At 40.6% G+C, this 25,203-nt stretch overlaps 1 protein-coding gene across 5 annotated transcripts; it reads left to right on the top strand.

Annotated features, from left to right (window-relative positions):
- The first annotated feature begins 4,171 nt into the window (after positions 1-4,171).
- LOC140117708 (gametocyte-specific factor 1-like) lies at positions 4,172-23,673 on the top strand. 5 transcript variants are annotated; one of them, XM_072134683.1, is made up of 10 exons: positions 4,172-4,308; positions 4,855-4,943; positions 9,411-9,537; positions 9,823-9,920; positions 11,447-11,573; positions 12,086-12,166; positions 17,614-17,671; positions 19,175-19,263; positions 20,809-20,832; positions 21,061-23,673. In XM_072134683.1, the coding sequence occupies exons 2-9, from the start codon at positions 4,863-4,865 to the stop codon at positions 20,820-20,822; spliced, it is 675 nt and encodes a 224-aa protein (XP_071990784.1). In that variant the 5' UTR covers positions 4,172-4,308; positions 4,855-4,862; the 3' UTR covers positions 20,823-20,832; positions 21,061-23,673. The 5 variants fall into 5 exon arrangements, with proteins under 5 accessions (XP_071990784.1, XP_071990783.1, XP_071990786.1 ...); XM_072134682.1 differs by having other exon boundaries at positions 4,177-4,329; XM_072134685.1 differs by having other exon boundaries at positions 4,196-4,348; positions 20,809-20,827.
- Positions 23,674-25,203: the final 1,530 nt, after the last annotated feature.

Below are 25,203 nucleotides of genomic sequence, written 5' to 3'. Positions count from 1 at the left end.
GATCGTTAAAAAACGCATCCGTTTTTGTCAGTTTTTCCGAAATTGCGCAATGGAAAACGGACAAAAACGCATGAGTTTTTAAAAAACTGATGCATTTTTTAACGCATGCGTTTTTAATGATCTGAAAACGCACTTAGTAAAAACGGCCCAAAAACGCCATATGTGTCTTCACCCTGAGGGTGCGGTCACATGTCGCGTTTAACAACGCATTGGAATAGCTGGAGAGTGATTTGCCTAATTAAACACCTCTTAACACTTGTGTTTACAAAACGCATGCGTTAACAACCGCATGTGTTAACTGCGATGTTAACGCATGCATTAACAATGCGTTAACGGTTGCGTTTTGTAAACACAGGTGTTAGCAGCTGTTTAATTAGGCAAATCACTCTCCAGCTAATCCAATGCATTTTTAAACGCGACGTGTGACCGCACCCTGAATTTTGTACATTTTAAATTAAAGGCAGTGCTACATTTCACACATTTGTGCCTCTTTAACCTGTTAGCGCTCAGCGTCCGATATATCGGACACAGCGCTGATGTCGGTTCAGCTCAAGATCTGAGCCGAACCGGCATTGGGAAAAACGGGGTGCCAGCTATAACTAATAGCCGACACCCCAGTGTAACACCCACAGTCGGAGTGAGCTCCGATCGTGGGTGTTTAACCCGTTAAATGCCACGGTCAGCGCGACTGCGGCATTTAACATGCCTTTGGGGGGTCTTGTTCATGTCCCATGGTGGAAAAAGTTAAAAAAAAAAAAAAAAAAAAGTTATTCAATAAAAAAATGAAGTAATAAATCAATAAAAATGCCCATAAGCCCCATAACATCTAAAGAGAAATATAATGCTAAAAAGTCTAAATCATAACACAAACCCCCACATATATAGTATCACCGCGTCCGTAACAACCCGTAGAATAAAACTAAATAATTATTGAACCCTCACGATGAACGCTGTTAAAAAAAACTACTAAAAACCTGCCAAAAATCATGATTTTTACCTATTGAATCCCCAAAAAAATGCAACAAAAAGTGATCAAAAAACATATGTACTCTAGAATGATACTGCTGCACAGTACAACATGTCCCGCAAAAAACAAGCCATCAACCAGTTCTGTAGCCAAAAAAGTTAAAATGTTATGCCAAAAATGAAAAAATTATAGATTTTTCCCCACATTAGGTTTTATTTGGAAGAAAAAATATTCATGTCTGGTATCCCCGTAATTGTAACAACCCATAGAATAAAGATACGTGAGTTTTAGGCTATACGGTGAACACGAAAAAAAAAGGTAAAAAATCCAGTACAGAATTGGTGCTTTTCTACTCCTGCCATCAAAAAAATATTCATAAATTTTCAACAATAGGAGATACCAACCCCAAAATGGTAACAGTGGAAAAAGCATCTCCTCCCGCAAAAAAAATGCCGTCACATGGCCCCAATAACGCAAAAGCGAAAATTTTATAGCCTACAAAAGGGGAACGAGCCGCCGGTGTTTTGCGTTAATTTAACGCGAAACACCGGCGGCTCGTTCCCGATCGCAGGCGTTTCCATAGAAACGCCGATGCGATCGAGCCGAGGCCCGCCCCGGTGGGCGCGACTTTGTCTGCGTTTGCGTTCACAAGCGCAGACAAAGCGCCCTGTGTGGCGCCGGCCTAAGGGTGAAGACACGTGGCGTTTTTGGGCCGTTTTTACTAAGTGCGTTTTCAGATCGTAAAAAACGCATGCCTTAAAAACCGCATCCGGTTTTTAAAAACGCATGCATTTTTTGAAAACGCATCCATTTTTGTCCGTTTTTAATTGCGCAAATTCGGAAAACCGGACAAAAACGCATGCGTTTTTAACGATCTGAAAACGCACTTAGTAAAAACGGCCCAAAAACGCCACGTGTCTTCACCCTAAGGGGTGAACGTGGCGTTTTCAGGCCGTTTTTGGGGCGTTTTTGATCAGTTTGAATTAAGAGAATTGGTCAAACCTGTCAAAAACGCATGCGTTTTTTAACCATCTGAAAACGCACTAACTAAAAACGGCCCAAAAACAACCTAAAAACGCCATGTGTGTCTTCACCCAAAGGAGTTAACTTGAATTGGAGGCCGTAGTCACCCTATGGGTGAAGACACACGTGGCGTTTTTAGGCCGTTTTTAGTTAGTGCGTTTTCACATCGTTAAAAACGCATGCAGTTTTGGGCCGTTTTTCCGAAATTGCTCAATTAAAAACGGACAAAACAATGTGAAAACGCACTAACTAAAAACGGCCCAAAAACGCCACGTGTGTCTTCACCCTATGTGATCGGTTCCGAAGCCTGCCCCCTGTGTGCTAATTAGGCTAACCTCCTCTCAACTGTTGTGAAGCATTTTAAAATACCTTAACCCCTTAACGCTCTGCGCCGTAGCTCTACGGCGCAGAGGTCTAAGGAGTGTATGAAGAGGGCTCACGGGCTGAGTCCTCTTCATACAAAGGTGGGGGTTTTTGCATTTTGCAGAAAATGCCGCCATCTTTTTTACGATTGCCGCGCCCCTGAACGTCATCGGGGGGCGGCGATCGGTTGCCATGGTAGCCTCGGGTCTTCTTTTGACACGAGGCTACATGGCTTCTGCATTTTCGTTACAATGAGCCAGTGGCCTGACCTGCAATGACCTGCAAAAATGAAGTATAGCAGTATATGGTAGGAACGATATGACCATCTAGGGTTAATGTACCCTAGATGGTCTAAGAAATAGTGGGAAAAAAAAAGAAAAAAAGTTTAAAAAAGAAAAAAAAATTAATAAAATATTAAAAATTCAAATCACCCCCCTTTCCCTAGAACTGATATAAAACATAATAAACAGTAAAAATCATCAACATATTAGGTATCGCCGCGTCCCAAAATGCCCGATCTATCAAAATATAAAAACGGTTACGGCCGACGGTGACCTCCGAGGCGGGAAATGGCGCCCAAATAAAATAAATAAAATAAAAAAATGATCAAAATGTTGCACAGACCTCAAAATGGTAGCAATGAAAACGACGCCTCATTTCGCAAAAAATGACCCCTCACACATCTCCGTGCGCCAAAGTATGCAAAAGTTATTAGCGTCAGAAGATGGCAACATTTTTTTTTTCATTTTTGTACACATTCGTTTAAATTTCGAAAATGTATTAAAACACAATAAAACCTATATAATAAACCAAAGAATAAAGCTGAGGTGTTATTTTGAGTGCACAAAGTCGAAAAAACTGAGCCCACAAGAACGTGACAATTTTTCCACATTTGGAATTTTTTTTCAGCTTTGCAGTACATGGCATGTTAAAATAAATAACATCACGGGAAAGTAAAATTTGTTACGCACAAAATAAGCCCTCACACAGGTCTGTACACGTAAAGATGAAAAAGTTATGGATTTTTGAAGTTGGAGAGCGAGAAATGAGCGGAAAAACCCTGCGTCCTTGAGGCTGGCGCCACACGTGGCGCTTTTGTCTGCGTTTGCGAACGCAAACGCAGACAAAGTCGCGCCCACCGGGGAGGGCCTCGGCCCGATCGCATCGGCGTTTCTATGGAAACGCCTGCGATCGGGAACGAGCCGCCGGTGTTTCGTGTTAATTTAACGCGACTTTGTCGCAAACGCAGACAAAAGCGCCACGTGTGGCACCAGCCTAAGGGTGAAGACACACATGGCGTTTTTGGGCCGTTTTTACTAAGTGCGTTTTCAGATCGTTAAAAACGCATGCGTTAAAAAACGCATCCGGTTTTTAAAAACGCATGCGTTTTTTGAAAACGCATGCATTTTTGTCCGGTTTTCATTGCGCAATTTCAGAAAAACTGACAAAAACGCATGCGTTTTCAAAAAACGCATGCGTTTTTAAAAAACGGATGCGTTTTTAACTATCTGAAAACGCACTTAGTAAAAACGGCCCAAAAACGGCCCAAAAACGCCATGTGTGTCTTCACCCTGAGGTTAAAGCAAACAAAACGCCCCATGTCAATGCAGCCTCAGAATATAGACTATAATGTGTCTATTGTGGAGTAAGAACAGGACTAAACTTATTAGGACTTCACGAATAGGTCACTTTGTCCGTGTATTATTCCATTTTCATAAAATTGTCCATTTACAACATTTGCCCATGACTTGTAAGTGTATTTTCAGTCACTCTGCATTGTGTGCTTATAATGTATTCTCAGAGCAGGACGCCATTACATACGCAGTTAGTTATTTTGGCGCCCTCGCTGTGCTGACTCATGGGGCGTGGCCTCCCTGTGGCGCCTTGCTGCAGGGGCGGAGCCTGGAGGAGAGGAGCGAGGAGGCCGCGGCGCGGTACTGCTGCAGTGCTGAACGGTGCGGACACAAGCAGCTGCGGTACTTACGCGGGGCTCTGGTGAGGGGTAATGCAGGGTAAACATGTTATAGAGCGGCTAGTATTCATAGTATAGGGAGAGTTAGTGTCACTACCGGGGGGGGGCATTACAGTGTGTGAGAACTACAGGGTAGTAATGGAGGGAGAGGGGTGATGTTTCCCTCCTATAACATGTAGTGGGGTCTGGGATACTGGTGTCCTTGTCTGGAGACTAGTGTACGGGTAGCACCATGTTGTCACATTGACTTGCTTTTAAGGCAGTGTTCACACATACCTGTAGTGTAGAAAAACTGGCTGTATAATGTGCTATAGAGGGGATACAATTCTTACATATGTGTCACATCTAAATTTGAGGGAAATCAAAGCCAAATCTGTGTTGGAAATCCCTGATGCTGCTTTTCCAGTTTAAAATCTTTGTACAAATCCTACAGTGTGAACATACCCATAGTTTGGACACAACAAAAAGCCTCAGTGCTGTTTATATTCTTCTGACTTTTTATTATGTCTTTTTTTTTTTTTTTTACCAGATTAAAACATGGATTACGTCCTCTGTCCGTACAATGCTGAGCACAAAGTCCATGGGACTGAGCTGAGGATGCACCTTATGACTTGTCAGGTAGTCCTAGTCCTGCTGGGACACCCTTATTGTGTTATCCCAAATTTATCTAGGAACATAATCATGTGATACCAGGGTAGACGTGTCTAGTTTTTAGGTTTTTTTTTTTAATGTTTTGGGCTTGTTTTTACTTTGTGGTTGATATATGAGGGAAAGTCGCACAATGTCTCAAATGTTTGAGTAACTCCTTGCCTGCTCTGGGCTAGAGTTTATTTGCAAAAGGTTTGAGATTGTGCCAATATTCGCAGCTTTTTCAGACTCTTTCACGGCCTGAGGGCAAATTTGAATTATTTTTTTTTGCTGCGTTTTTGACGTGTTCTAAAGGCTTTGACCTTGATCACTTGTGTTTCCACTGCATTTGCTAAATGCAATGTGACCTCAGCAAGTGATCAGGGCTGAAGCTTTTGGAATGCATCAAAAATGGAACTAAAAACCCAACGGAATGCATCTTGCATATCCGGCTTGAGAATGAGTTCACACTTCCAGTTTTTGTTGCAATTTTCAAAGCCAAAAGCAGGTGTGGATCATAATGAGTGAGGACATATAATGGAAGTGCTACTCCTCCTTTTTTTTTTTTTTTTTTTCACTCCACTTCTGGTTCGGACATCGGAAACGGTATCTGAAAAACTGAACGTGTGAACTTTGGTAAATGGATGTAAAGGTTGCAATTGTGCCAAAAATTTCCAAAAACCCCCCCCCAGAAATTAAAAGTTGGCTGAATGACCCTCCAGGAGTGCCTGCTTCTCAGCAAAACATGCTTTAAATGGTAACATGGTAACATGAAAAAAGCATGCGTCTAAATACACTCCTAAAATGTCATGTGTGAATGCTCGCTGAGAATGGATTCCTTACATCACATATCTCTATGATGCTCAATGTCCTGTCCTCTGTACTGTTAGGCTACATTCATACTGCCGTATGGGGGATGTATAATCGGGAGCTGTAACCCGTAGAAAGATAGGACATGTCCTATCATTCTCCAGAATAAGGCGTCCTGTGGAGAGGGGCGGTTGTGAGCGGCACTCTTCCCCGGCACTGCTGAGTGCCCGCCGTGTGGTGGGCAACGGCAGTGTGAATGTAGCCTTAGATCCGTGAATAATGTCTAACCCCTTGAGGACACCCCCCCCCCCCCCAAATCTGTCACGAAATGCAGTCAACTTTGGAATGCTTTCACTTACCGAGTATATTTTCAGACTTTTTTCATGACATGTTGTACTTCACATTAATACTCTGTTTTAGTTGAAAATTTTTGCACTCATTAAAGGGGTTGTCCGAGTTTTGAAAAAAAAAAAACTATATGTGGCCGGGAGCGTGCTGCTTAAAACAATAAAGATATACTTACCTTCCGGTGCCCTCCGGTATCCAGCTCTGCTGTCGCTCCGGTCCGGGCGCCATGTAAACAAACATGGCCGCCGAAGCAGCGCTGGACTCAGCTTACGGCCGGACCCGACAACCTTCCGACCCCCATACACAATGCTGTGTATAGAATCGGATAGGCGTACATGGCCGGCCGGAAGCTGAATGCAGCGTTGCTCCGGCGGCCATGTTTGTTTACCTGGCATCCGGACCGGAGCGACAGCAGCGCTGGATATCGGAGGGCTCCGGAAGGTGAGTACATCTTTATTGTTTTAAGCAGCCCGCTCCCGGCCACCTATAGTTTTTTTTTTTTTTTTGAACTTTCGGACAACCCCTTCAAGTACAGCATGAGAGCATCCTGAGAGCCGGTGACATCACCGGCTCTTTCAAATGTCGCGCTGGGTTACCACGAGCAAGATTTTCAAGTTTGCTTTAAGAAGAGAGCCGCTGACGTCACCGGCTCTTGGGCTGTACCACGCGCCCCAGGGCGTAAATAAATTATATTTCTGCGGAGCCTGGTATTTAGACGGGGAGGTTAGTAATAATCATCTAAGCTAAGCTGATGGTGCATGTCCTTTAAATTTTATTATTAAACTATTATTTTTACCTCTTGATCCCCTTCTGGGACTGAATAAGGGATTATTTGATCACTTGTTCAAATTGATACACTATCATATTGATGTTCCTCATGACATTGGGGAACGTCATGGTGTGCTAAATACAAGCTCACCATCATGTTTCCTAACATGATGCTGTAAGGGGTTAACCTCTCAACCCTCGAGCTGCTAACTCTGTATGTAAAAGGCTCACAGTACGCATGTTTTAGCGAACAACCACCGCTAATACCCCTTGTAGTAATCCCTTGACCACCGGTGGCTCCGTGGGCACCGCCATCTTTGTTGAGTGTAAAAAAAAAAGTAGCACTTTCAACTTCGGGCGCTATTTTCCATTACGGGGTTAAACGACGTGAATAATCACTTTTATTTTGATCAGACATTTTGGGGCGCGATGATACCGGACTTGTTTATGATTCTTATTGTTTATTTACTTTTATATGTGATCTAGGGAAAGGGGGTGATTTAAACTTTTATCATTATTTCAGGCCCTCCAGGGTACTTGAACCCTGCAGGGTCTGACTGTTAATACTATGTACTGCAATACAGGCAGTCCCTTACTCAAGAACACCCAACTTATAGACAACTCCTAGTTACGGACCTCTGGTAATTTACTGTACTTTAGCCCTAGGCTACAATAAACGGCTATAACAGTTATTACAGGTGTCTGAAATTAAGCTTTGTTAATCCTGGTTCTTGTGACAATCCATTTTTAAAATCTAATTGTTACATAGGCCAAAAGTTTTGTCTGGAGTTATAATTATAAAGTATATAGTTCTGACTTACATATAAATTCAACTTAAGAACAAACCTCTAGAACCTATCTTGTACATAACCCAGGGACTGCCTGTACTACAGTATATAGCAATAATACTGATGATTTCTAATAGCCTGCCCTCTGCTGGCTATTAGAGATCATTAGACATGGTAAGTCTACGAGTTTCAATGAGACTGGTAACCGATCGGCCATCCAAGATGGCGGCGCCCATGTAATAATAAGTTGACTGTGGCACTTAACAGGTTGCCAGCAAGATCGCGGCAGTAACAGGCGGGCGTCAGCTGTATAATACAGCAGACACCCGCTGTGTATGGAGAGAGCTTAGCTTGTGAGCACTCGCCATACACCCCTCGCAGAACGAGGAAGATAGTTTGTCCTAGTGCGTGGAGAGGAGTTAGTCAGACAACATATACAGGTGATCTTGAATTTTTTTTCCGTTGATACATTGGGTGATATCATTTTGTTTTTAGTTATTTTTAAAAAATGGAGAATTTTCCAAACTGTTCTGCTTTGGGTGAAACCACCCAAATAAAAACAAACATTTTCAAAAGTCTGCTTTATGCTGACATGTTTTTTTAATGCATGTTTTTAAGGATAAGATGAGGCCTACAATTTTGGGTGCAATTTGTCACATTTTCATGAAAATCGCCAAATATTCTGTTTTGAGGGGCCTGCTCAGCTTTCACGCCTAAATAATAGTAAAACCCTAGAAATGACCACATTATAGAAACTTCACCCTCAACATATGTTAAATCCCTTTAACCCCTTAACTCTCTGCGCCATAGCTCTACGGCGCAGAGGTACAGGGAGTGTATGAAGAGGGCTCACGGGTTGAGTCCTCTACATACAAGGGTGGGGGTTGTTGCATATTGCAGCAAACCCCCACCGCTAATAACCGCGGTTGGTGCTTGCACCGATCGCGGCTATTAACCCTTTCATCTTTATTACGATCGTCGCTCCCTGAACGTCATCGGGGGCCGGGATCGGTTGCCATGGTAGCCTCGGGTCTTCGTTTGACCTGAGGCTACCCGGCTTCTGCAGATTCGTTACAATGAGCCAGTGGCTCATTGTAATGAATGAGCTGCAAAAATGCCATATATTGCAATATAGTAGTATTGCAGTATATGGTAGGAGCGATCTGACCATCTAGGGTTAATGTACCCTAGATGGTCTAATAAATAGTAAGAAAATAAAGTTTAAAAATTAAAAAATTTATAAAATATTAAAAATTCACACAGGTGTCTAACAATTAAGACCCGGCACAGGAAAGAAGCAGAAAAGGAGGAGAATACCAATCATAAGATATCAGTTCCCAGCTCATGTAGTCTCTTGATTGGAGAACTGCCCTGCTGTCGCACATTGACGTCATCAGAGTGCATTTCTGAAATTCTTTAGTCCTGATGTTTCGGTTGCTGTCCACGATGCCGGCACCATCCTGAGTTCATTGTTTCTATTACAGTACTTTTTAGGAAAATAAGACAAGTAGAAATTACAGGATTTGATCTATCAGCTAGGTTTACCTTAACAGTTTGTTTTTAACGTTTGGAGGTGATATTTTGATATGTATATTTTATATATATTTAATAACCTGATTGCTATAAAGGATATTTCGTCCCGTACCTGAGGGTGCTGGTAGTTTGGTGGGGTAAATACAGATTGCATTTACAGCAAATATTAAATGGAATCTCTTTTGGTAATAAATCCTGTTTCATAAACCAGAGCAGAGAAGTAAGAGAAAAGCCGGAGGCTCCTCGGCACAGCAAAAAGACAAAATGGATAGCACTCTCTCTTAAAAAGGAAGAGGAAGAAAAACAAAGATTGTTGGAACAGGATGTGCAAATGTACGGTAAGTTTCTTTAATTATCCTTGTAGACAAAGCTTGATCTCTTCTGAATATCTGAAGACTTTGAAGAATCAGTTTTATGTGATTCTAAACTAATCCTAACACAAGGCTATCTGGTTTCTAGTTTCTTCTCACAGTATGGCATTGCAGGCTGTGTGATTGTTTCTCTACAAAACCAGTTGAACAGAGGCCAAAACTTTTATGTATCGAACCTTCTATATCAAACCAAGTGGTGGGAGGCAAACCAACTCCGTATGAATCAATAATATATATTTTTTTAATCTATAGATTCGCAAGATCCTGATAGACTACTGCAGTGTCCTTATGATTCCAACCACCAGATAAGAGCTTGTCGCTTTCCTTATCACTTGATCAAGTGCAGGAAGGTGAGTGTCATTAAAAATGAATTTATAAATTGGTGGCAAAATGACAGGCAAAAGTGGATCCAGCGGGAGAAAAATATTCCCACTCCCTTTACATTTTTATTTATTTATTTTGAATCCATTATTTGGATGTTCCCTGGTGGTGTAGCTGCAGCATTTTTTGCAGTTTTTCTGCAAATCTCACTGCATGTTCTGACCAAAATCGGTAGTGCAAAGATCCATTGCAGTGCAATCATTGAAAGCTGTGGGATGCAAAGTATAAAGTAACCTCCATGTAATCTGAAATTGTACAAAAAAAACACACCAAATTTCACTTGTATATTTTTACTCTACAGTATGCAGTGGGAGCATTTTACTAAAGAGGATCTGAGAGGAAAAGATGTGCACAAGTTTCTTCTTTTATCTCATTAATAAACAAAGTTCCATAGTTCTTTTTAACCCCTTACTGACATGTGACGTAATAGTACGTCACGTGCGGGTGCATGGAGAGGGCACACCCCTTTGCTGCATATTGCCGGTAACACCAGTGGTCGCTGCTGGCACCAATCGCGGGTGTCAACCCGCTGTTCGTTGCCGGCGGCTTAAAAAAATGGCACATGGGCTTTGGCATCTTGTTGAGGAACATCGCTCCCACTGAGGTCATCGGGGAGCGGCGAACTGCTCTGGTTTTCCGAAGACCCAAGGCTGTCTCGTTTTTAATGTGCAATCAGCACATTGTAATGAATGAGTAGGAAAATCCCCATATACTGCCATATTGTAGTACTGCAGTACATGATAGGATCAATCAGACAACCTAGGGTTAAGATTATAAAATATATATATATATTAAAAAAATGTAAACTCCAATCACCCCCCTTTCCCTAGAACTGATATAAATAAACAGTAAAAATCATAAACACATTAGCTATTACCGCGTTTGAAAATGCCCGATCTATCAAAATATACTAAGTTTTTCACTGCGCTTAACCCCATAACGGAAAATAGCTCCCGCTGAAAATGGCGGGGGTGGGGTTGCCATTTTAAAAAATATAAAAATTCTATAAAGTCATCAAAAGGTCGTACCGTCCTAATAATGGTAGCATTGAAAATGTCATCAAAAGTCACAAATTACACCACCCACAGCTTGCTACACCAAAGTATGAAAAAGTTATTAGCGCCAGAAGATGGCAAAATAAAAACTTTTTTTTGTACAGGTGGTTTTAATTTTTATAAATGTATGAAAGCATTATAAAACAAATTTGGTTACCCCCGTAATCGTACCGACCCAAAGAATAAAGCAGACATGTCATTTGGCGTGCATAGTGAAATACGTAAAATCCAAGCCCACGAGAAAACTGAGCCAATGCGTTTTTTTCACCATTTTCACTATAATTGGAATTTTTTTTCCCCCCACCTCCCAGTACACTGCATGGAATATTAAATACCGTCACTTTGAAGTGCAATTTGTTACGCAGAAAGCATACTATAACAAATTGCACTTCAAATATACTATATGTTTGGTAGTATTAAACATGGTGTGTTTTTCCTAGAATCACAGTGATCTTGCCAATCAGTTTGTCAGCTGCCCCTTTAATGCCCGTCATCTGGTACCAAGAGGAGAACTGAGTTTCCACATTTCCAGATGTGACGACAAAAGCTGCATTGAACAAGACATTGGTAAAAAAAAAAAAAAAACCTTTTATGACAATCGGTTTGTATTGGCTTTTAGAAATGGTTAATGTATATACATATAAAGCAATATTATTATCGCCACATCCCGACTCCACTCGACGCTTCATGTGTAAAGTCTGTGTTCCACGCGACACACCGTGCGTGTTATCTTGTGGCTTTCGACTGCAGATTCTTATGCTGATTATTGTGAATTGATCGCAAATAATTACTTTTATAAAATTTATTTCAATAGAAATACAATAAAAAAAGGAATGGTTAATGTATATAAAAATTGCCACATAAAGTTACACAAACAAAATGCAGATGTAATTATAATATGTATACAAATTGTGTGCAAGCCATGGGGGAGGGGGGGGGCAGAAGTTAGGGAGAGGGTGAAACATTGGTAAACAAATTATACACCACATGTTTAGACACATTTTGGAATTTATTAATGTTACTTTTGATGTGTCATTACAGTCCAATGCATTGTTTTACGTTCATTTTCTTGTTTGCAGTGGATGAAAAGAGCATGTACAAGAGAGATGTAAGCCCAAGCAGGTGGAACTCGCCTCCATGTAATGAAGACTGGGATAATGGTATTCAAGAGAATATTCTTTTATAATTACTGTTTTTAACAGTTGCCAAAAAAAGGCGCTTTCTTTAACTTTCCAGTGCCCTATATCCTGTGTCTACACCAGTGATGGGCAACCTGTTGAGCTTGGTGTGTCAAAATTTGCCAAAAAAAACGAGCATAACTCGGGTGGTGTGTCACCTTGACAAAAAAACATAATTTTGTTATATTTATAGTTTAAATAACTATATGTATAATTATTTAACTTCTAGGGTTCTTTAACCCTAGGTTGTCTGATTGATCCTACCATGTACTGCCATACTACAATATGGCAGTATATGGGGATTTTCCACATCTATTACTATGTGCAAATCGCACATTGTAATAGATCGCCTACAATCAGACACGTGTGGAATTGCTTAGTAACCTGCAAACTTTCAGTCATTAAAGTTCACAGGTTATAGCGAGGGCACAGGCGCCGCTGTCCACATCTCCTTCATGAGGAGCAAAATAATCGCTATGTCTGGCAATTTGCAAGGCGTTGCGATTATTTCAGGGCTTGTACATCACAAAACTGAGGTGGCAGAGGTGCAGTGAGGTACGGTGGCAGAGGTGCAGTGAGGTACGGTGGCAGAGGTGCAGTGAGGTACACTGGCATTACTCACTGTATGATGGGAGTAGTTGTCCTCACTGGTCCCTGCTCTGGAGCTGGTCAGTGTAGAGGTGGCAGCTGCTGGGACATCGCACACGTCAGCAGCGGTGTAGCCTCTGTCTGTGCTGCCACCCTCCCCAACACAACTAGGAGCTGCAGGGGGAGTCTGCTATGGCCGGGTCACCTCTCCTGCTGTGCCCCGTTCTGATACCTGGAGACACGAGGCACAGCTCACACAGGGGGGAGGGGCCGGCCCGGGGGAGGAGGAGGAGGGGGGAGTTCTGACAGCCTCCGCTAGTGCACCGCTACTCAGCTGTGTAGGAGCCGAGGATGAAACTCCCGGGCGGCCGCGTGTCAGTGAAAATGGCTACGCGTGTCAGCACTGACACGCGTGTCATAGGTTCGCCATCACTGGTCTACACTCTACCTAGACCATGTGAACTTTCAACTTGAATTGCATGGTTTTGCACAATCTCCCCTGTGTTGGTTGTGTTCAGAATGTCACATCTCCGGCTTTGGTTTTTTCTATTGGTCACAATCTTCCTGACTCCTAACAGAAGCCAGAAGCTTCACGTTAGGTTTTATTATGTTCTAAAATAACTTGTACATCCAGCAAGGTACTGAGAATTAATATGTAAATTTTACAATGTGCAATTAAACATATACAGGCAGTCCCCTACTTAAAGGGGTATTCTTGTCTGGGCATTCACATTCAGTTTGATAAATCTGCCATATATAAATATTTCTTCTATTAGATGTCATTGAAAAAATTTTCTGTGTGAAGATGATTTCTCATAAATGTAGTCATTTTGTCCCTTAGAAATCAGATAGCTTCCTCGGATACGACCACCTCTGCCTGAGAGATTGCACAAATAAACAAAAAGGTTTCGTATGTGAAATGTCTGGGAGTTACTGCATGTCCAGCAGCCGTCCTGTGGTAATGAATGCTGAATCCTGGTGGACTGGCAGGACTCTATAGCGCAAGTCTGGCCACCGCTGCCAGAGTGTGACGTGGTCGTATCCAGATTAGTGAAACTGAATGTGAGTGCCCAGACGAGAATACCCCATTAAGGACTCTTGACTTGCAGACGACCCCCTAGTTACAGTGACCTCTGGTGAAGCTCTCTAAATGCTTTACTTTACTCCCAGGCTTCAATGATCAGCTGTAAGGTGTCTGTAATGACGTTTTATTGATAATACTTTGTCCCATGACGGCACATAATTGTGAAAAAAAAATTGTCTTTAGTTAGTCATAAAATATACTGTATGGTATACCTGAACAACAGAACAAATTAATAGAAACTGAGTCAAATGTCTGTGTGTACTTTTTTTTTAGCAAAAACTGTAAATGTTTTGCCACCAACAGAGGGAGAACCTAATAATGAGCAGAGGAGGGTTGAGTGTCAGTCACATCCACTGTCTGACCTTGATCCCACCTTTGTCAGGCCAGTACCCAGCACAAATTCTTATTTACATCTCTAACATATGCTCCATATGCGTTTTGTTGCCATTTAAAGGTCACTCATCGGGGGTGGGGGGGATGTTAAAGGCCTGTTCTGTGACCAGAAGACAAGAGGTCCCAGCCAGGCATTTCAGCCCTACGTTCCTCTGTTCACGACTCACTGTTGATCCTTCAGATATCAGGTAGATTAAGATAAATTTAGGCCAACAACTCACAAGCGAACCGGATGCGACTAACTTGCGCTGTGTGTTTGCCGAAATGTCTGGCCTGAGTATTGACGTACTGGGTTCAGTTCTGGTCTTTTTTTGATGCAGGTTAGTCCCATCAGATTCATTCCTGGGTTTTAGGCCTTAGAGTTCTTCTAGACAAGGCATGAGTAACCCATGGTTGGGGTTTATTTCAGAGGCAGGTTTGTATAGTTACACACGAACTCCCAAGTGATTATACCTCACAACAAGGGCAAATCAGCTACAGGATGTTCAGGGATATATGTAACAGTATGAAGTTTAATTATCAGATCTAATACAGGATTGTGACATTGGGCACTTAAATGAGGAACTTCATGAATTTTTTTTTTTTTTTTTATAACCCTTATGTGTTAGTGTGCCTTACAGCCAGTGATCTAACTTGATGGTGCCAAATTTTTTGGGACTTTTTTTGCTTGACACAAGCAGCCCTAAGGCTTCGTTCACACACTCGCACTCATTCACACACAGCCTGTATGCCGACCCGGCCCCTTGGACTGCACAACTTGCTGTTGCAACTTTGAGTTGGATTTTGAGATTAAGTTCTTTTGACTCCAAGTGGTGAGGGGCCTGCAAAAACATAGAACTTTCTGTGTGTGTATGATGAAAATGCACCCCGAATTTTATTTTATGTGGCGTTTAACGCATGCGTTTCAAAAGGCTCTGCAACTGCTGAAGAGAGTTTTGCCCTATTACATAGTTAACATTTATGTTTATAAAGCTTATCTGTTAACGTGATAGTAACACATGTCAAGAATTTAATGCATGTGTCAACGCAACTTTTAACATATGTGTTTATGGTTGTGTTTTGTAAATGTGTTAACCCCTTATCACCGACACTAGTTTTCAGCTCAATGACCAGACTTGATTTTTCAAATCTGACATGTCTCACGATAATTGGTTATAACTTCGGAACGCTTTAACATATCCGGGTGATTTTGAGAATGTTTTCTCGTGACACATTGTACTTCATGTTAGTTACAAAATTTAAGTGATAAGTTTTGCGTTTCGTTCTGAAAAAAATTGAAAATTTGGCAAAAGTTTGTAAAAATTCTTCATTTTCCAAGTTTAAAATGTTCTGGTTTCCAGACAAGATGTAAAACTACCCAAAAAGTATGATAATTAACATTTACAGAATGTCTGCTTTATGTTGGGATGATATTTTATGCTTCCGGTCATTTTTCTAGGATGTTATGAGGTGCAGAACTTTAAGTGCGATTTTTCTTATTTTCATGAAAATTGGCAAAACTCACATTTTGAGGGACAACTCAGCTTCCAAGTGACTTTGAGAGGCCTAAATAATAGTAAAACCCCATAAATTACCCCACTATAGAAAGTTCACCCCTCAACATATGTAAAACAACTTCCTTTAAGTGTTTCACATGGGTTAAAAAATATGGACCTGCGATTTAGAAACTATAGAATTTTTTTGGAAAATACATTCAATTAGGCCAAAACTGACATTTTCAGAATAAATTAAATGATGAAACGCACTGCAACGCTTGATGCCCAATTCCTCCCGAGTTTACTGATACCCCATATGTGGTGGTAAACTTCTGTATGGGCGCACGGCCGAGTATAGAATGAATGGAGGCGCCATTCACAGCAGATTTGTATTGTCACATTGTACGACCTATAAATTTTTTTAAATTTTTTTTTTTTTTGGTAATGCGAACATATGAGGGCTTATTATGTACGGGATGATATACAATGTATAGATAATTCATTTTGGGAGTCTAAAGCTTATTCATGACATTTTATTAACTATTTCAAGGGGGACACAAACAAAATCATCAATTTTTATTTTGGATTTTTAGCATTTTTTTCCCCCCGCTCACCGTAATGTAAAAATAATATTTTATCTTTATTCTCTGGTTCACTACGATTGCGGTGATACCTCATTTACATAGTTTTTCTTATTTTTGCTCAATTTTCCTGAGCAAAACCAATATTGGAGAAAATCGCATTGTTTTTACTATTGACAACTTTTCAGGGCCATAACTTCTGTATTTTTCTGTTGTCAGATCTGGTTGAGGGCTTATTTTTTTGCGAAAACCGTTGTTTTTTTTCAGTCGTATCATATTAGGGAACGTAACTTTTTTTGATCACTTTTTAGAACATTTTTTTGTGATGGTATTTGATGGAAAATTGTATATTATGGGAAGTTTTTCGAGTTTTTTTTTTTACGTAGTTCACCGAGTGGGTTCAATATTGATTTAGATTTATTGTACAGATTAATACGGACGCGGTAATACCAAATATGTACGTGTTTTTGTGTTTTATTTACTTTATTTGCATTTTATGTGTTACTGAGGAGATTATGGGACTTTTATTTTATTTAATTATATTATAAAAAGATTTAATTTTTTTTAACTTTTTTTACACCTTCTACTTCTTGGCTTGAATAAGCGATCATCCGATCGCTTGTTCAAGCCTTTACACTGCAATGCACTTGTATTGCAGTGTATAGTGTAAGTAACTGAGCATGCTGCGCATGCTCAATTACACACAGCCGGGTCCTGCCAGGAGGCGGAACCCGGCACAGAGAGGAGCCGACAGCCCCGGGTCACTCGGCGGAACCCGGGGCTGAGGCAGGAAGGATCGGATCCCCCGGTAAGCACTCCGGGGGGGTCCGATCCACGGGGGACACACTTGCACGCCGCGGCGTGTAAGGGGTTAAACACCCGGGATCTGAGTTTTTCCGATCCCGGGTGTTAGTGCTGGGTCTGGGCTGTGATATCACAGCCCGGCACCAGCGAGACCCGGTGTCCCGAAATCATCTTCTGACGCACCGCCGTAGAAAGGCGTCGCGTCAGAAGAAGTACCCTTAATGACCGCCGTAAAAAGCCGATAGGACGGTCATTAAGGGGTTAATGTTCAACATTAATTTAACTGGGCAAATCTTTCTTCAGCTGTTGCAGTGTGTTTTGACATGCATGTGTTTAAATGCAACATGTAAATGCACCTTCATACTCCTAAAAACTTAATAAACAGTTTGTACCGTTCAGCTAGGAAGGTTTTGGTTAACCAGCTGTATGTCCTACAGTGATACTAATTTATCTCGATTTCTTAAAATTCTAGTTTTTAATATTGAAAAAATATCTTTCTCCCAGATTTGCAGGGTGATAGAAACACTTTTGTGTGGGGTACACCTTCCTACCAAACACCCAGGTAAGTGTTCAGAGGGTTTGTAGTCTAATATGGTTAAACCCCTTAACGACCGGGCCCTTTTTGGTGTTTTTCACTTCCATTTTTCACTTGCCACCTTCAAAAATCTATAACTTTTTAATTTTTCCACATAAAGAGCTCTGTGACGGCTTATTTTCTGCGTAACAAATTACACTTCATAGTGACGGTATTTAATATTCCATGCCATTCCAAATGCAGTGAAAATGGTGAAAAAAACCATTTGTGATGTTTTCTTGTGGGCTTGGATTTTACAGCTTTCACTGTGAACCACAAATGACATGTCTACTTTATTCTTACGGGGAAAACAAATTTATATAGGTTTTATGTTTTCATACATTTACAAAAATTAAAACCTCCTGTACAAATTTTTTTATTTTTTTTTATTTTGGGATCTTCTGGGGCTAATAACTTTTTCATACTTTGGTGTACATAGCTGTGGGTGGTGTAATTTTTTGCGACTTTTATAGCAATAAAAACGTCATCAATTTTTTGGTCTGTGCGACCTTTGGATCACTTATTTTCCGTTACGGGGTTAAAGGCAGTGAAAAAACGTTATTATACTTTGATTGGAAATTGTCAATAACTAATGTGTTTATGATTTTTACTGTTTATATCGGTTCAAGGGAAAGGGGGGTGACTTGAATTTTTAGGTTTTTTTATTATAATTTTTAACTTTATTTTCTTTTGTACAAAAAAAAATATTTGGCAAAATGTAAAAAAAAAAATTTTTTTGTACAAAAGATTACATTTTTTTTATATCTACTAATACCTATACAAATTTACAAAAATATAATGGTTTTTCACTGTGTTTAACCCCGTAATGGAAAATCTCGCCCAAAGTAGAAAATGGCACTTTTTTGCCATTTAAAAAAAAATAAAAAATTCTACTAAAAGTGATCAAAAGGTCAAACAGTCCTTAAAATTCTAACGTTGTAAACGTCATCAAAATCCGCAAAAAACGACACCACCCACAGCTCCATACACCAAAGTATAAAAAAGTTACTAGCACCAGAAGATGGCAAAATCCAAAAAAAAGTTTTGTACAGGAGGTTTTAAAACCTATATAAATTTGTTATCCCCGTAATCTTATCGACCCAAAGAATAAAGTAGACATGTCATTTGGGACGTACAGTGAAATCCGTAAAAAAAAATCCAAGCCCACAAGAATACGGCACAAATGCCAATTTCACTGCATTTGGAATTTTTTTCCTGCTTCCCAGTACACGGCATGGAATATTAAATGCCACCATTTTGAAATCTAATTTGTTACGCAGAAAAGAAGCCATAACACAGCTCTGTACATGGAAAAATAAAAAAGTTACAGATTTTTGAAGGTGGGGAGTGAAAAATGAAAACGCAAAAACTAAAAAAGGGCCGCGGCGGGAAGGGGTTAATTAGTGGGCGGTTGGGGACGAATTAATAAGAGCAAATGAGGCTTTAAGTATGTTGGTTTTTTATTTATTTTATTTTTTTCTTCCTTTGCAGTAGTAGTACTCTGATGGATCCTAAAAATAGTCTTGGTTCTAATCTGCGTGCTCCTAAATCTCTACCCTATGTTCTGCCATGGAAAATAAGTAAGTGGCATTTCTTACTGCACCTGAAGTAAAAAAAGAAGCCGATGTCCAGGGTTTCTTGCTAAGGCAATGTATTTGTGCTTCAGTATACATGGCCAAACTCCCATCTTGCCTGTTTAACTACGTGGATTCAACTTTCAACAGTGACCACGACTTCTGAGAAATTTTAACAAGACAAATTGGGATACCCTTTTGACTACTTGGTGCAGGGACAGTTGTAGCCAGTAGAGGGGGCGGCTAACAGAAACCACAGGCCTGTCAATTGAAAATAGATGGTAGCATGTATTAGGCATGGCTCAGTAGTTATCTGTCAGATTTCCTCTGCAGGCTCCAAAAAGATAATAAACATGTGTCTTTATTTTTATCTTTTTTTTTTTCTCTTCTCTTTGCAGGTTTTTTATTTATTTTGCGTCCAAGACTAGGTTTTAAAGGGGTTTTCACATGAATACAAGTTAGTCTAACTTGCTGATCGGTGGGTTTCTCAGTACCTCCATCAGACCCCTTGTCGCTCCGGGAGAGAAATGGAGCAGAACGGTCATGCACAGCAGTCTGCTCCATTACTCTCATGGAGTGACGAGGGGTCAGACGGAGGTACATGGCACCCCAATGGACCCCTCGTTTTCGTGATCTGTGGGGGTCTCATCACTGAAAGCCCCACCGATCAGCAAGTTAGGCGCTAACTTGTATTTGTGGGAAAACCCAGAAGACACAGAAGTTAGCTGGTGGTTTGCGTCTGTTGCAGTGTTCCTAAATGTACCTTTCCAAAACAGATGTTTTCTTTGTTTTTGCAACTTTGAAGGTGCAAAACTAAGTACAACTGACCCCATGCTTAGTTCCATACATGCACCTAAAAAGTTGAAAAAACCCGCAAATCGGAGACAAAGGGGAAAAAAAAGTTAAGTTACATAGCACTGCTAATGAATCCTGATTTAAGCCAACTTTAGAAAGTCACAAAGGAAAACAGAATGATACATGTGCCCCATTGAATTGCATTAGATGTTTCCTCCACTAGATGGCAGCGTACTGATACAATATACTGCACATTAGATTTACCAGAGCCTAGGATCTGTACCTACGTATGCATTGAAGGTGATATTTACCTAACCAGCATATTTTGGACCAGGAGCAGTGTCATGCAATTAAATTATAGCATGAATAGGTTATAGTAGGGACAAAAAGCTTACATATATAGGTGAAGCCTCAAGTTTGGATTTAATGCAATATACTGTATTAGTTTATAGGGATTATCCAAGTTATGTTTTGCCTATGGGCGTATAGTGATAAGGAACATGCCTCTGAGCAACCTTATGGGTGATAGATTTGCCTAAGTGTGTAATATTTAGTTGGATATAATTATGGAGACTTTGGCAACAAAGTGTTACATTGTTTATAGTGATTACATGGTGAATTGTAGTGTTCAAATATTACCATTCTACCATTGGCTTTTCTAAATACTATAAATGTATAATACCTATGCTTCCAGACGATTTCAGAAATTAGTATATTTTTCATACTAATGTAGCATTTTTTTTTGTTTGTTTACAGATAACAAGCCTTGATTCAAGTAAGGTGTGTGTGTGTATAATATATATATATTATGTAATGAACGGTCTTGCACAGTCTATACCAGTCGCAAAAACTTTCCCAACTCCTACACAGGACAAAACATAGACCACAACGCTGTCAGTCTCCTATAGACTTCACACAACTACATACTGTTGATTTATGCTTTCTGTTAAGCTTTCTGTGATATGACATGGGAAGAAAGGTGCAATTAGAATTTTGTTTTTCTTTCAGATCCACAGACATAGAAGATTGATCTTCATTTCACACTTACAATTAATATGCATATTTTTTTCAAATTTGTTATGATCTATGCATAGAGATGGAGATTCAAAAGTTTTTTTCCCCAAGACCGCTTGTGTATCTGAAACAGAGATAGTGATCTCCCAGCTGCAAAAGCAACTTTAGTCTTGTCTCCTTTATTTGCGGTACTTTTGAGAGCTGTCTACTGTATGCAAGTGTAATCTGATTTAATTTAAGAACATTCTCCATACATGGAGTTATTATGATACTTAATGTTACAATTTATGACTTCCGAGCTGTGGGGTTACTTGCATATTGTGAACATAACATGTTTTGTTGTGATTTTACATTTTCTGTTTAACATCTTATGTAAGACAATGTAGAACAATTGTGACAGGCAAAGGGTGGATGTAACCTGTACAATCTGCACTGATCACAGGATGTGTAATTGAGTTTGCTTTTGTTTCTGTTACTACTCTATATTGCAGATACAGCCTGCATTCCTGCGTTCAGGTTTCTGATGCTGCTAATTCACTCCTGGTTTGGACCTCAAAATCTGGAACTGAAACCGTGAATGTGGGAATGGAGCCTCATGGAGCCACACGTTGTTTTGAGCTTGCATCGGTCACACATCTGTAATAAATGTCTGATCCAGCTCATTAATAGTTTAGGTAAATACCTTGTTTTGAATTAAAACAGGGTTTTTTTCATCAGTTTTGTCCTGGGAGGAGAGAAGATGCACTATATAGAGAACTGGGGAAGCAGAATGCAAGAAGTCTACATTGTAATGCATTGTGGTTGTACAAATGCAAGTGCCCAGGATGCCACTTCATGTGCATTGCTATGGGTCCCATGCATGAATATTCCCCACTCTAGAGGGCAGGAGCCTGGGTGGGGGTCAATTTCTGACCCTGTCAGCTACACAAGAGGTGGCTATCTTTCTGGGCACACATTGAGGGCCATTTTATTATTGATTTATTTGGCCAAGCCTCCTGCAAGACCATCACTCCAGGTAGATTTACAATACTTACTCTATCATAGATAAACGCTGCTGAAAGATTCTCTTAGTATGTTAATTTTAGTAATTGTGGTTGCATTATTTGTTACTGGAGCCAAGGGATTAGAGGCTTTATCGTATGCAGAGAGGGAGATCCATATTCTAAGCATTTAACAAGGAAACTCTCCAACTCTTGGAAACTCTTGTATTCTTTCCAACTCTTTCAGCAAAGCTCTACAGAAGAGAAAAAGGTATAGGGAGTTCAGAGGGAAGAATATGGGTTTCCTTCCTGTTTTGCATGTCACCCCAAAAAAAGAAATGCATCTCTAGGGACTGAAGTTGTTACTATATTAGAAAGGGAGAGTAATACATTTCAGGTTTTGATTAACCCCCTTTATGTGATGCCATTTTGTGTTCCTTTTTCCTGCAAGTCATATGAGAGCTCACAACATGCGGAGATGATTGTTTGCATCTCATGTGGAAATGTTTCCTTGGGTCAGTTTTGAGTTAGTTTCTAAAACCAATGGATAATACTCAACAATACAAAATTGGCTGTGAAGATTTTTTGTATTAGTAATCGTTCTTAAAGATTGTTGGAGAGTTCTAAAAGTTAATGGGTGCCCTTGTAAGGCTGCGTTCACACATTGCAATCACATTGCATATATGTAAACGTACCGTTGATGTGTGGACGTAGCTCAAGGGTTCTGAAAGAAATTAAATTTGAGTAGGTGTCTTGCTAATCTAGTCCTTGTTAAAGGACATCTACCATCAGATTTACGAATTGTAGATTGTCCAAACTTGCATGCTCCCATCTTTCTGATGAAATGCAACTTTCAAAAAAACATTTTATAAACACATGGTAATAAACCGGACCGGTTCTTGGCTCTGCAGACTGATTATATATGTACGCCCCCTTTTCCATGTTAGCTGGGCTAACTTGGAGTGTGTGTTGAGGGGAGGGGGAGGCGTGCATATCTAATCACTCAGCAGAGCCAAGAATCATTCAAGTTCATTTCCATATTCTTATAAAGTGTTTTTAAGAAAAATCTGAAGGTTGCATTTTTAGCAGGAAAAATAGGAGCATGCAAGTTTGGACAGTCTACCATCAGTAAATGTGATGGTAGATGTCCTTTAAAGAAAGGACCTGTACGTGAACTGTTATGTCCTTGAGCCATTGCTCCTGTAGAAGAATAGTTTCATAATACGTTGAAGCACAGAACTTTTTTTTGCTTTAATATGTATTTAAAGAAAAAGTCCTGTGCCATACAAGAGATGAAGTTGGAACTAAGAACTGAATCCTCCTGCATTGTGACTGTTAAGTGGAAAATCGGTGTCAACTTCCATCCAAAATGGGAGGCAGAGATTACTTCCCCCTCCCCCATTCTTTCCACTTTTCAATGGCAAAACTGCAGCACTTCTCATAGAATGAATGGAACATCTCATCACCAAATGCTTCTCTCAGGTTCAAATGTTATCAAAGTCTGTATCAGAAAGTTTTAGGATTACTAGTGCTATATTATTTACAGAGCTCCACCAGATACTGTTCAGGTTCATGTGACTGTACTTGTCATGTATGTAATCATAATAAAACATTTTGGTTCAATCTGCTCTGGAATAAGTTTTGTCTGGTTTAGTATTGTCATCTTTGTTCCATTCTGAGTATAAGGTCAGCATTGTAATATTTCCCAAGTCTCCAGCCAATTTAAGTTGTGTCATCGGAACCATGGACATTACTAAATGCCATTTATTTTTTATTATTATAAATATTGCTTAAAGGTTTCACTGGAGCAACCCTGGATCCTAGGGCACTACATCCTTTCATTATTTTTGATGGGACATCTAAAACATACTGTGGAGGGGGCTAGGGGGTCTTTGGTGACAGGTCCTCTTTAAGGTATAGATGTCTTTATACATGTTACACTGATGCCTCTTTCAATGGGTTTAAATCCACTTTTTTTTTTTTGCTTTTTTTTTTTTTGCTTTTAAAAAAAAAAAGGGGGGGGACTTTTATTGACGTCTTCTGTTCCAGTCATGGAGGAGGCTGAGCAGCGGTATACAGTCATATTACCCTGCTCTCCCCACTGACACTGCTAATGGCTGAGCAGAATTCCTGAGGGAGGGGTGAGGAGGAGGCAATAGAGAAGGTTGGGGTTCTGACTGGCTGTGTTATTCCATTAACTGTGGTTCAGTGTGACGCTGACTGTGAAGACAAATTAACCTGCTGATTCACCCCTCCCTCAGGCAACCTCTTCAGCCAATCGCTGTGTAATTGAGGGGCAGCATAACTCTTCTGGAGCTCCCTTCCATCATGACTATAACAGAGAACATCAACAGTCTCTTTCACAAGAAAGGTGTCTAATCCCATATAAAGATATCTAAAAAGCACGGGTTGGGGGGGGGGGGGGGGGACAGATGCATATAACACACTATGACACTCTGCTCTGCTACATGTCTGCTCTGATACTGTCAGATCTGATGTGCCTTCCTTCCTTGGATAAAGACTTCATCTGCTTTTTAGCTTTACTCTCCTCACAATGATGTGTGTGTGCGCAACACAGGGGGAGGGTCTGCTGCAGGGAGCAGAATGAGAGAAGCGCAGCTCCACAGCATCAGACAAGATGGCTGCCGACCCCAAAGTCAGAAGATCCAGGGTTGGAGACCAGGCGCAACTGAAATTGTATCCACCAGGACTAATAGGTTAGAATACTTATATTTGCACAGATTATAAGTATACAATCTGCCCCAACCCCGCAATATACTCATAATCTGCCCATCCTTCCCAATGCACCCCCCCCCCCCCCCCCCCCGCAATTTACTCATAATCCGTGCAGTGCCCATCCGTCCTAAACACCCACACCCCGCAATATACTCAATCTGCAATGCCAGTGCCCATCAGTCCCAAGCCTAGGGGCGTTGCTAGCTTCGTAAAAGATTCAGGGCACGGGCCCCAATGTATAACTGCCAAATTCTCAGTATTGTCTTCTAATCCTACATGCTCTACCCCCACATGCACTTGTTTGAAAGGAGCTTCTGAACTCCCTCGTCCATTGAATTTGTCAGTTTTTGGATGGTTTCTGCTGCAATTGTTTAGCATGAGGACAGAATATCCTCCCAGAGCTGTTGCTTAGATGTGAACT

This window comes from Engystomops pustulosus, chromosome 2 (genome assembly GCF_040894005.1).
Source record: "Engystomops pustulosus chromosome 2, aEngPut4.maternal, whole genome shotgun sequence".
Taxonomy (NCBI): Eukaryota; Metazoa; Chordata; class Amphibia; order Anura; family Leptodactylidae; genus Engystomops; species Engystomops pustulosus.
Note: the sequence above shows the minus strand (reverse complement) of the source record. Positions and strands in the feature narration are given on the sequence as shown.